Source organism: Dissoconium aciculare (assembly GCF_010015565.1).
Source record: "Dissoconium aciculare CBS 342.82 unplaced genomic scaffold K489scaffold_12, whole genome shotgun sequence".
NCBI lineage: Eukaryota > Fungi > Ascomycota > Dothideomycetes > Mycosphaerellales > Dissoconiaceae > Dissoconium > Dissoconium aciculare.
In genome coordinates this window covers 530,134-542,005 of record NW_022984962.1, presented here as the reverse complement: position 1 = coordinate 542,005, position 11,872 = coordinate 530,134, and the positions used below count along the sequence as shown (strand labels likewise).

General features: G+C 55.6%; 5 protein-coding genes across 5 annotated transcripts; 2 read left to right on the top strand and 3 right to left on the bottom strand.

The window, feature by feature from the left end:
• Positions 1 to 356: 356 nt before the first annotated feature.
• Positions 357 to 2,320, top strand: K489DRAFT_383445 (sure-like protein). The gene is made up of 2 exons (XM_033605604.1): positions 357 to 832; positions 1,046 to 2,320. The coding sequence occupies exons 1-2, from the start codon at positions 821 to 823 to the stop codon at positions 2,012 to 2,014; spliced, it is 981 nt and encodes a 326-aa protein (XP_033456925.1). The 5' UTR covers positions 357 to 820; the 3' UTR covers positions 2,015 to 2,320.
• A 918-nt stretch (positions 2,321 to 3,238) lies between these two features.
• Positions 3,239 to 5,131, bottom strand: K489DRAFT_295895 (uncharacterized protein; the record flags this gene model as incomplete). Its single annotated transcript, XM_033600304.1, has 1 exon — positions 3,239 to 5,131. A coding segment is annotated over one exon (1,893 nt), but the record flags the coding sequence as incomplete, so codon positions are not given.
• Positions 5,132 to 7,274: 2,143 nt separating this feature from the next.
• K489DRAFT_383443 (uncharacterized protein) lies at positions 7,275 to 7,624 on the top strand (the record flags this gene model as incomplete). Its single annotated transcript, XM_033605603.1, has 1 exon — positions 7,275 to 7,624. A coding segment is annotated over exon 1 (203 nt), but the record flags the coding sequence as incomplete, so codon positions are not given.
• Positions 7,625 to 7,634: 10 nt separating this feature from the next.
• K489DRAFT_61114 (uncharacterized protein) lies at positions 7,635 to 8,473 on the bottom strand. Its single transcript, XM_033608757.1, has one exon. It carries the CDS (start codon positions 8,221 to 8,223, stop codon positions 7,675 to 7,677), a length of 549 nt encoding a protein of 182 aa, XP_033456922.1. The 5' UTR covers positions 8,224 to 8,473; the 3' UTR covers positions 7,635 to 7,674.
• Positions 8,474 to 9,271: 798 nt separating this feature from the next.
• On the bottom strand, positions 9,272 to 10,966 carry K489DRAFT_325048 (uncharacterized protein; the record flags this gene model as incomplete). The annotated part of the gene is made up of 2 exons (XM_033601807.1): positions 9,272 to 9,697; positions 9,812 to 10,966. The coding sequence occupies 2 exons, from the start codon at positions 10,964 to 10,966 to the stop codon at positions 9,272 to 9,274; spliced, it is 1,581 nt and encodes a 526-aa protein (XP_033456921.1).
• Between the last annotated feature and the right edge of the window lie 906 nt (positions 10,967 to 11,872).

Here is an 11,872-nt window from a genome sequence, read left to right as displayed (position 1 = left end):
TATGGTCGATCATCACCCTTAATACGGACGATGCATCGTGGTGAGAGGGTCTCGACTTGGGAGAGGCCGATGAATAGATGTTTGTTGGGTCTCTCGCGGTTGTTTTGCCACTGTAGCATCTTGAGATCCGTTCAGATAAGCTTTCTCCTATGCTGGATGTAATTTTCGACATCAAGGATGACTTCTAGAGTGGAGATGATATCTCATAGTGTTGTGAACATGACAACATGGTCGATTAAATATCTCAAATTGTTGATGAGTATTTGAAGTGGTCGATTTATTCAAGACCCGCGGTGAGCAGATGACATTTACTAAGAATATGGACGGCACATATTAGCATGGATCTCGGCGGCATCAAGCACCATCCATTTACCTGCACACAAGAGCTGTCGGTGGGCACACCGACCTCGCATAAGGTCATCATCACATCATTGGACCGCTTCCACACCCAGCGTCTACTCTGTTGCATTTACATCATTCGAAATCTCGAGGTGAATCGACTTTACATCACCAAATTGGACAAGTCTTGCTGGATCTCGAATTGATCCCAGTTGAATCAATTGGCAACGTCGTAGATTGTGACGATAGAGATACACACTCCTGGTAGAACAAAGCAAGCATTGGGAGACCACAAGCAAAGCTTCATTACGATCCCACGAACAAACCGACGACCTTCGTTCTCGACGCGGCCAACGACGACGACTCCAGATCGTGCGAAGATCGTCGTTGACAAAACTGGTCCTACCTCAAAGGGCAAGAAGGATTACGACTGGATTGCGACATTACTGCATATCCTCCCCTCCCTCGTCAAGCCGCAACGATGCATATAATGGTGAGTTCGGATTCCTTCACCAGAGAGAGACCCGGAGACTTTAATGCTTGAAAACCACACTCAACCACGATTGCCTATCAAAATAAACCCTCCATTCAAGACATCTCCAAAACGAGGAAAAGAGAGGAAAAAGCAAACAAACGAAAAAGACCCCATCTCCTACCCCCAAAAGAAGAAGGAGAAAAACACTGACATCGCCGACCCTCCTCCCAGTTGACAAACGACGACGGCCCGCCCTGCTCCAAAGCCTCTCCTTACATCCTCCCCTTCATCCAAGCGCTCGAGGGCGCCGGGCACACGGTGTCGGTGATCATCCCGGACCGGCAGAGGAGCTGGATCGGCAAGGCGCACATGGTGGACCAGGCCGTGTCGACCGCGGCGTACTGGCCACCGGCCACGACCCCGGCGCTGCACGACCCGGGCCGCAACCCCAGCCCGGGCGAGAGGGGCGGCCGGAGGAGACCGTGGGTCCTGGTGGACAGCACGCCGGCGAGCTGTTCGCAGCTCGGGCTGAACGGGCCCTTCTTCCGGCCCTCCTCGTCCTCCTCATCCGGAGAGGACCTGCCGCCGATCGACCTCGTCATCTCCGGCCCGAACTTCGGCCGCAACACCACGGCGGTGTTCGCGCTGAGCTCCGGCACGCTGGGCGCGGCATTGGAGGCGACGCTCTGCGGCTACCGATCCATCGCGTTGAGCTTCGCGTATTTCCGCCAGGAATCCGACTGGAACGATCCCGAGGCGGTGCTGGAGGCGTGCGGGCAGGGCGTGCGGGTGTGCGAATATCTCGCGAAGCAGGGGATTTCCGAGGAGGGGAAAGGAGGAGGGTTCTGGAAGAAGGGCGTGCTGTACAGCGTCAACGTGCCCGTGAAGGTCGGCGTGCGGGACAAGCGGGTGGTGTGGACGAGGATGCTGGGCAACGCGTGGACGCAGGGCGGCTGTTTCGAGGAGACGACCGTCGCGGACGACGCCGCGGCGGATGCGGAGCACGCGGGAGGAGATGCGTCGAGGAGATTCAGGTGGGCGCCGAAGTTCCAGGACGTCTACGACAGCGTGCAGCGGGCGGGGCCCGGGTCGGACGGGTGGGCGGTGAAGGAGGGCGAGACGAGCGTGACGGCGCTGCGGGCGAATTTCATGCACGCGGAGGAGGACGATGGGGCGTTTTCGGGGGAGATTACATTATGATTGTGGTTGTTGTTTTGTCCGATGGTGTTAGGGATTTGGGAGGGTCGTTTGAGCGAGAGAAGACAAAAGCAGGAAGGAGGGAATCTATTGTCGAGATGGAGGTCGATGAATGGGATTTTCCGTGACGATGACGATTCTTATTCCTACTGTATAGGTAGCGGGGAGGCCATGGTTCAGGGTGCTCACAGCTGGAGAGGTTTAAAAAAGAAAAGAAAGGCGATGGTCAGGGATTGATCACATTGTCAGTCAGTCAGTCAGTCAATCAGTCAGGATGAAGGTAGGATTGTCATTTGATAATAAGTCGGGGAAATTTTCGGGTTTCGTCTCTCATTTGTTTTGTGAATTTCGTGTCATTCCCGAATCGATGCCTTGGGAGAAGGAGGATTGAAAGCTCGGTTTTTACAGCATGGCCGATCTCTCTAGGGAGGAAGAAGCCGCTGAGGGTTTTGTTCTCCCATCGGTCTGAGACTCTCTCCCCCTCACTTTCCCCCCCTCTTCTCTCCCGTTCAAATCAGGCGGGACAATCGAGTTGCAGTCTTGGAGAGAGAGAGGGAGGGAGGAAGATGGCCTCGATAGCTCTCATTCCTGTATTTCCACCCCCAATTCCGCCCGCCAAGTTTTTTTTTCGACGCACGTACACGAACATCCGCAGCTGGGAATTTCCGAGAAGAAATGCTTCTCCCGAAGTTGGAAAATTTCCCGAGAGGGGAAAAAAAAGATGATTCAATGCCCCCGTTCCCCCAAAACTGGATGAGAAATGACGCCGCACTCCTCGCTAAAAATTTCCGGTCCTCCTGGGATCCCTCGTTGGTGGTTTTTATGCTCCCACAACGTGCCGCCCAGACCGGACTCCTGGTCGGTCTGGGGTGGAGAGCAATGGTGGGAAGAGGAGGAGAAAAGCATATCCTGCATGACGAAAACTTGAGAGGAAAATAGAACAAGTCCCCCCGGGTCCCAATGCAGCAAAAAATGTCCCGATAGTGAAAAAAGGGGGTGAGGGGATCGTACACAAACTCTTCGGCCGTGATCTCATTCTCCCGGATCCGAGACGTTCCTTGAGGAAGTTCGGTGAGGATCCCGGGTGGCATCCCCCGAGCCGTGGGAATGATGGGCATGGGATGATCGATGGTGGCGGTGGTGGTGTCGCTCGCCACCGCTGCTGCTCGCACCGACCCCCGCGGCCTCGGCGCCGCCGCCTTCTCGAGAAGCGTCATCGGCGGCGACGCACCAGAAGCGATGGCTGGCCCAGGCGCCCTTCTGACAGTCCTTGCTGCAGTACTTCGTCCGACGGCATCGGCGACATTTGGCGAACTGCCGGGGCCATTCCTCCCATTTCCCACATTTCCAATAGGCGCATTGGCGGATGCCGCCCTTGTTATCGTCTTTGCGGCAGAGGTTCCGCATGACGACGCCGGCCCAGTAGTGCATGTCCGAGTGTTGTGGGGTGGCACTGGAGGAGTAGCGGGTCGAGGCGTGTTTGGCGGTGAATTTCTCAATCAGGGGGAAGATGTTGTAAGGCTCTTCCTTGGATTCCTCGACGAATTCATTGTCCCATTCATCGTCCAATTCCTCCTGTGTTGGCGGCGCAGGTCCGTTGGTCTCGCCGATGAGTTCACTGAGATCCGATTCACGAATTTTGAGGCGTGGTACGAGACGGGACTCCTGGAAGTATTTCCGAAGGTTGCAGTATTTTGAAACATATGCCAGGAGCTGTAGCGCCATGATCACGTCCTCGTCGCGAGGGAGCGCGGCCGGGATGGTCCGAGCATTGGTGGAGAGTAATTGGTCCGTCTGCAACACCCGCAAGGGATAGCGGATGAACGGCGGCTGTGGGGTGTTGGCTGGAGCAATGTCTGGCACATTCGGCAGTCGGGCGCGTGCAAATCCCAGCCTGGTCTGGGTCGGATTGGCTGTTGGGCTGATGCTACCATCACCTGCCGACGGATGTGCGATGTTGAACGTCTCATCGTCGGTGTTCGACGCGTCAGGGATATTAATTGTGACAGCGTCATCCGTGGGCTGCAGGATGCTCTCGTCCGCTGCCATGTCCTGCATCACGATATCTGTCTGCAGGCCAAGGGTAGGCTCCATCGAGTCGTCAGCCAGGTTCGCCACCTCGGGTGCTATCTCCTCCAACGGTCCATCATTGTCCGAGCCCGAGGTCGAAGCTTGTTGTCGAAGGGAGGGCCGGCGTCGTTGTCGAGAAGCACCGACCGCGGCAAGGTTGCCACTCGTGCGTTGTGAAGGACCACTCGGCGTGGTTGGCGATTGTGGTTGTGAGTTCTCGGCATGCAATTTCGGTACCATTGATGGTAGGCGGTCCGCGTCTCGTACCGGTCGCACGGAGCTGCTGCTACCAGCGCTGGCACCAGAGCTCTGCGATGGGACTGCGGTGTGGGGAGGGTTGACGGGAGGGGTGGTGAGGTTTTGGCTGGAGCTCGCGACGTGTTCCGCCGTCCAGAATGGTCGTTGCTCGGCTCGTGAGAATGTGGTCCGCTCGGGAGGTGAGCTCAGCGATAGGTTCGCCACAGATCCTGGAGGAGTGAGATCTCGGAGGCGTTCGTTGCCGCTCGGTCGCTCGGTGACATCTGGGATGGAGATAGGTGGAGGGGCATGTCGTCGGGTCCGGATGCTACGATGTTCCTGTGACTCGGCTCGGTGAGAGGATCTGGATGCACTCTTCGAGTTTGAATGGGGGCTTTTGCGACGTTCGCTTTCGTGCTTCTCCTTGCTCCTCTCGATGACGCGAAAGTAGTTGTCGAGGATGGTGGCGATGACCGGGACCATGTCGGCCTCGACCACGCGGGTCCGCACCGCCTCCGAGCCCCTTATACCGATATTGACGACACAAATAAACGCAAGGTTCCATTTGAACATCTCCAGCTGGTCCTTGTTCCGGCCCTCCTTGAGCATGCATACCAGGCGCTCGATGCCGCCATCGACGGTGAGGATATCCCGGATGCGACCGGAAGACGTGGTGAGGTATGCGAGACTGTTGAGGGAGTTGACCAGGGGCAGTGTCGAGGTGCAGTCGAGTGCCCGGCGGTCATAGAGGGCGGTGGTGATGCCCACGGAGGCTTTGTTGACATTTGGGATACTGAAATTGACTTCTCTCATGGTGGCAACTGGCGGAGAGCACTCCTGACCACACCGACGACGCCGCACTCAGTCAAGAGGAGGAGGTTCCGGTGATGGTCGTGAGACGTGGTGGTGGATATGGTGGTGATGATGCCGTCCGACTCAGGGCGCGGGTGGGAAAATGACGCAGCGCTAGGGTCGGATAACTCTGTCGGGCGGGATCCAGAAGGTGGTTGAAGTCCGCCGTCCAGGAGGCGATCGCGCAAAAGTCGTGTGGGTGGTGGAATTATCGTCGAGGTTTGGAGGTGTGGTGTTGTGACGGGCGAGAGATGCGACGGTGAGGAGGAGTATGCAGAAGAAGTTGACCGCCAAGGAGTGAGCGTTCCGCAGGCGCTGGCTCGGCGCAAAGAGTAAGTACCCGACTATATGGGGAGAGAGAGAGAGAGAGAGAAGGGGAAGAGAGAGGAGGGAGGTAAGCCGAGGGCGATTGTGCTGTAGTGGTGGTGGTGGTGGTGGTGCAGTGGTGCAGTATACACTATACACTCGCTATGTATTATGTACACAGGACGCAAAGTACCGTGGTGGTGGAGAAGTGGAGACTTTTTGCCTGGACTCCGTGCGACGAAAGAGAGAGAGAGAGAGAGCGGAGGCGATGGCCACCGGACTGTGCTGGATTGGACTGGATTGGACTGGACTGGACTGTGATGATAATAACACACTTTCGGGCTGTAATCAGGGCACCTGGGCACCTGGGCGGGCACGCTGATGACTGGAGAGCAGCGGCGGCGCGGATGATTATTACTGTGATTGAACCCGTCGGTGGTTGGGCCTCCGACGAATAGTACTGTAGTACTGTAAGCAACAAGGATCACTCCCGCTTGCTGCCCGGGTGGTGTTGGAAGTATATCGCGCGCGTATGCTGGATGATGAGATGCAAGATAGGAAAGGCCAGAGAAAAAGAAAATGGACTGCGGCAGACTGGTACAGACGCACACAGGACCGGATGGGTTCGAGATGTCTGCGTATCCGGCGGCGGTGATACGGGATGTATGTATATGTGTGTGTATGTATCCATGCACTGTACAGTCATGTATGTCCGGACGGACGGGGAGTAATAATCAAAGGCAATACCGATACTGTAGAATTCGGTAGGGCAGGGCGAGGTAAGGCAAGGCAAGGGAAGGGGGCAAGGGGAGTGGAGGGATGCTGTAAGCAGGAGAGACTGGGGAAAGAAGCCGAGAGCGCAACGAAAAGACTGGACGTGAAATCAGCCCAGTCCGGGCTGAAGTGCAGCTTGAAGTGCAGCAGTAGTGGGATCACCTACTAGTTAGGTATGCTTAATCGTTGAGTTGGCTTGCTTGACCACCGCGATGGGTACCGTAGTGGTCGACGTTGTTGATGGTATGTACAATGTATGTCACCTTGAAAATAAATGTACCATGGACAATGGACAATGGACTGTCAAACATCATCACTACTAGGTACCTGGCTAGAGTCATGATTTGGCATTGGCATTCCTCCTGTTGTCATCACTGGGCACTCATATAAATTGCAATTGCAGGACAAAGAGCAAGCACCACCATCATCATCCCAACGATAGTCGACACATTACCTCCTTGGAGACATGTCATACGACACAATACGGAAAGGACGACAGGCGCCGATGGAGGATGATACTGTATGCACCGCTGGGCCAGATTGATCGACCATAGGATACGGTATGTGCGCGCACACGACAGCCCAACCGGAGTCACCATACAATAATAAACCCAACGTCCAACAGTCGATATATCTACTGCTGTACAGTAAGTAATAAGCATCACATACGAGAGACCCCGGCGGCAAACGAGCGCGAAGGCCAGGATCGTGGGAAGTTATCTGTCAGCGGCCGCCTCCTACCGTATCATCATCCATCATCACTCAGTTCTACAGCACAGTACTGTAGTTCATTTCCCTCCAAGACTAATGGGCGGCGGGCACACTATCGAAAAGACTACTGTTTTATTACTGTATCGCTCCCCAACAGCCGCCAAAGGGAGGTCGAATCCCTAGCCACCACACCACCTCCTCCTTCTCCTCCTCCCCTCCCGACCGGAACGACCGCCGCGCGCGCGTAATAATCTCGCCGCCGCCCCTCCCTCCTCCTCCCATGTTCGATCGTCATCTCTCCGGGATGATTCGTGATTTAACTGCCGTATCCATCTCTGGTCCTGCCTGGTTTCTCATGTCATCGTTGTCATCACCACCGCGATACGCCGAACGGGGAAGGATGAGAGCACAATGGCCCTCGGAGCGGTGTGGTGCAGCAGCACGCCGTACACACGAGAGGGTGGTGAATTGTCGTCCATCATCGTCATCTCTTCCGTGGGAGGGTTTCACTCCGGTTATGTCATTTTACAGTCGTATGTGGATTGGATCTTGGGTCGCGTGGGCTGTAATGTCCCGCGCGTGTGCGTCGCGCGATGTTTATGGGATCGTCGTGAATAAATCACGCAAGCGATAATGACAATAATAATAAAATAGGAACTCGGATGTGCCGTTCAGACTATCACTGTGAACACCGTGCTTGTAACCATACTGTATCAGGATCCTCGTCTCGCAATCTCCCGCCTGCCTGCCTTTGAGAGATGCCTTTGGTTTGCTGTCATGGACTTATCCATCATCGTCCGTCCTTGCCAACAACCTGAAACTCGGGTTCCGAGGCGCGAGAACAACAGCGATTGGATCGACGGACGGCACGGAATAGGCCGGGCGGTAAAACAGACGGGGGCGGTTAAGTGGGAAATGGAAGCAAGAGGGAGATTCGGCCGCCTGCTGGGTCGCATCAGCTTTTTCTCACACCGGGCTGCCTGGCTGGGGAGGGCTTCTTGGTTGGGCAGAAAGCCCACGATGATCATCATCAATTCATCATCAGTTCTTCTTCTTGCACCGGCGGAAGGAACAATGCCTGCCTGCCTGCCTGCCTGACTTGACCAGAGCATTAAATTATCACTTTTCGACAGGACGTCGCGCAGCACGGTAATAATAATATCGGTTCGCATGCACCACGCACGACTCCCGTAGATGACAGAACTGTCTGTTTGCAACGCTCGCTTTATTACCATCATCCTTGTCATCATTATCATCATCATCAATCAGCAAAATCAGCGGTTTCCACAGACTCACGTGTCATCGAACGAACCATCTCCGTCACTCACTCACTCACTCACTCACGATATACATACATAAATACACATACCGTGGCCTTCTCCGACATCATTACATGAAACACGTAAATTCAGGCAGTATCAGTAAGGGCAGGTAGATAGACAGGTAGGACAGGGCGGTATTCATTCCATCATGGTCATGCCCGGGATCCGTTCGAAATAAGCGCCGGACACGAACAGTAATCCACGCTTTGCCCACCAGCCCGACCGAGCCAACACTCAGAGAGACCTATATTTCCACCAACACGGAGCGGACCCACTCGACTCTGCACAGGCTGATCCGGCCGGCCCAGCCATAATAACAATGATAATTTTGTTATTCTTCTCTCCATGTCCAGAGGCAAAAAACCCGAAGGAATCGACGACCACGATGATGATCTCCGATCCGGCCGCCGTCCTATCCTACCTAGTGCAAAGACTGTGAGATTAATGGCCGGCCCAGGGGACGCAGGAGAGAGAGTTCTCCATCACGGTCCATCGCGAAATCAGCCGAGGATGTTCGGACACGCTATGGACAAGGAATGCGCGGTCACCTTGGTGAGACGCATGATCGGGCCGTGAACTTGCTCGGACCACACGGGGTCTTTTTCTCACATGGGATGGGAATGATGGGAGCATCGACGAGGCGTTTCCGCTTCGAAGAAAGTCAACGGGGAAAGGGATTCGGGATGGCAACATGGGCGATCAGGTGGAACGAGAGGTCCACGGATGAAAGAAGTGGACGGGTAAAAACAAAAGTAGAGCTGTAGAACCACGCACCGGCTCTGCCTCGCCGAGAAGAGCGGCTCCTCGTCCAGCGTGGGCCGGCCGACGATCAGAAGTGATACGGACGCCATGTAAGCAGAAAGAAAGTTCTTGATCCGTGGATATCATCGGGCCGAAAGGTTTTCTATGCAAGAATCAAACAATGGAAAGGTCACACAACAGGGGAAGAATGGTTGGGACGACGACAACGACTCCGCCGTTCTCCACCTCAAGGGATGGCGCGCCGACGCACCAGGCCCAGCGATCGCATGTGCGGCCTCCACCGGCCCCGAGCCAACCACTCGAGGATGGCATCGGTCTTGTACACCGCCAGCACGAGGAGCATGAAGCCGATGACGGCGGGCGTGGCGACGACGAAGAAGAAGGCAAAGGGGTGGTCGAGGCCGTTCCCGTTGGCGAAGTTCATGCCGAAGTACCCCGAGATGAAGGTCAGGGGCGCGAAGAAGACGGTGACGACGGCGAGGATCATCATGAAGTTGTTCGTCTTGGCGCTGACGGTGTTGAAGATCAGGTTGGAGATGTTGTTGGCGCTGGCGTCCATCTGCTCCAGGGCCGCGATCGTCGTGATGCAGTGGTCGAGCACGTCGCCGAAGTAGGTGTGCGCCAGCGGGGTGATGGCCACGCTGCTCATCGCCTCGCGTCGCATGTAGGAGGTGCGTCGGAGGTCGGTCATCGCTCCTGGTCGCAGTCCTCCTGCTGCTCCCTCGCGTCGGGTCTGTGTGGGTACGGGCGTCATGTGCGACTGGACGTGCGGGACATTGCCGTCGGAAGAAGGGAGCGGCGGCTGAGTTCGGGAAAATGGATCGGCGTTGTGGTCGCGGAGGGCATTGACGAGGTGGACGATCGGCTTGAACAGGTTTTGCAGCATGTCGATTTCTTCGCCGAAGATGTGGAGGGCACGCGAGGTGCGGATGTCCGGGTGGGTCATGGCGGCAATCTGTAGTTCCTTCCTTGCGGTGTTGTAGGCTTCTCTCACGGGACCTGCCAGATCGACAATGGCGTCGATGATGGCTTGGAGCAGCATAGAAGCGTCACAGCTGCGACGGAGGACCGTGTATTTGCTGTTCAGTCGTGCCAGAATCGGACGTTCAATCTCCTCGGCGGATTGCTCAAAGAAAGAAACGACCGTGTTGTCGTCGAGTAGGAAGAGACAGACTTGCTCCACGCTGACAGCGAGGTCCTCAGCTGTGAGAGGGCTGTGTTTCTCCATCCACGCCGTGTGTTCGGGAATGGCTGCGTTCTCATATCGGTGAAGAGTTCTTATCTCTGTCACAGGAGAATCATGCGAAGGACTGCTGTGCGCAGTCACAGTCTCCTCGAGCTTGTTTGGGTTCACGGTGGGAAGAACATTTTCCTTGCCAGCTCGCTTCCTCGAGAACCAACCCCGTTTCGCTTTGCGCGCGCTTCCAGACTTAAGGATCGAGTCATCATCGTCCGCAGTCGCTGAGCATTCTGAGCAGTCATCGTCATCGGCGCCTTGATGTGAATGTAGCCTCACCAGCTTTTGAAGTGTAAGCACAATGGCGGCATGGTCGGAGTACCAGTCGACTTTCGTCCGTGATCGAGTATGGATGAGATCTTCGATAGCCAACTGATGAAGATGATACTTGTTACCAATAACCCGGATGACATCCCAACTAATTCCGTTGACGGAGATCCAACGACAAGGAAGGTCTTCCGGCCGCGGTTGATCCAGCTTTTCGGCCAAGTCGTGATTCGTAGCCGTGTGGAAAATCCGACGGTCCTCGGAATAGTCGATGATATTGATAGTACAAGCTGCCTTCAAGTTGCTGAGGTGCTCGGGCAGCAACTCGTCACCTTCGCTAGTCACATCAATACCAGGCTCTGCGCCGGGGTTCGAGCTCGCAAGTTGGGAGTGCGGGAAATCGCCACGGGTAGTCATAACCGTTGCCGTCCGCGTAAGTCTCCGATTACGCAGTCCACTTGATGAAATGGTCGACATCATACTGCTCCGACGGCGCGGGAGCGGGCTTTTGTCATCCGCCATCGATCCACGGGGCGAGCGTGAACCTCGGTGCTTGTGTGAAATACGCGAATTGGAATGACTGTGTGACGCGCCCTGCGATGAGGACTGACGATATTCCTGTGGACTGGTCGAGAGCGGCGATGCCGGGGCCGCCAGATGGCCGTCCACTTCGTTCACCTGTGGAAGCTGAACCCGCGGACTCGATGGAGGCCGTCCTCCTGAGATGTCCTGCTCTGTCGCCATACCGAAGTGCGGGATCTCGAAGGCTGCCTTGCTTTGCACTTCTGTCGAGCGTGTCCAGATTGATCTTCACACACTCTCTCTACGACGAAGGTGAAGTCGGCCAAGAAAATATGGACATGGACTGTGCCGCACAACTGCGCCGGTTGAGACTATTCATACATCATGATGAAACAATCCATGAACCAAACATAGAGTTTGGGTTACGCGCTCTCGATCACGCTTGCCCCGAAACGGTGCACAGCGGGGGTCGGGCCGTGACGAAGCTTTTGCGAAGTCCACGGGTACTAAACAACGTGACAATCGTGACAACCAAGACTTGTGCGCGTGGGAGCCGAGACGCGTTCAACTCTACCTAAATCCAAGCTCGCGAGCATTAGAAATTGACACAACCATCAGATAGGATGGTCACCGCGCGCTCGGCAAGATCGCTCTATTACCTTTCACATCCCAAGTCCAATCTTGGCCAATCAACCTCGGCGCCGCATCCAAGACGCGCCTCTGCTTCTGCTGAGTCCTAGCCTTGCGACTCGATCTCAGAGCAATCTCATCCTTGGACCGGATGTTGAACGCAACGAACGC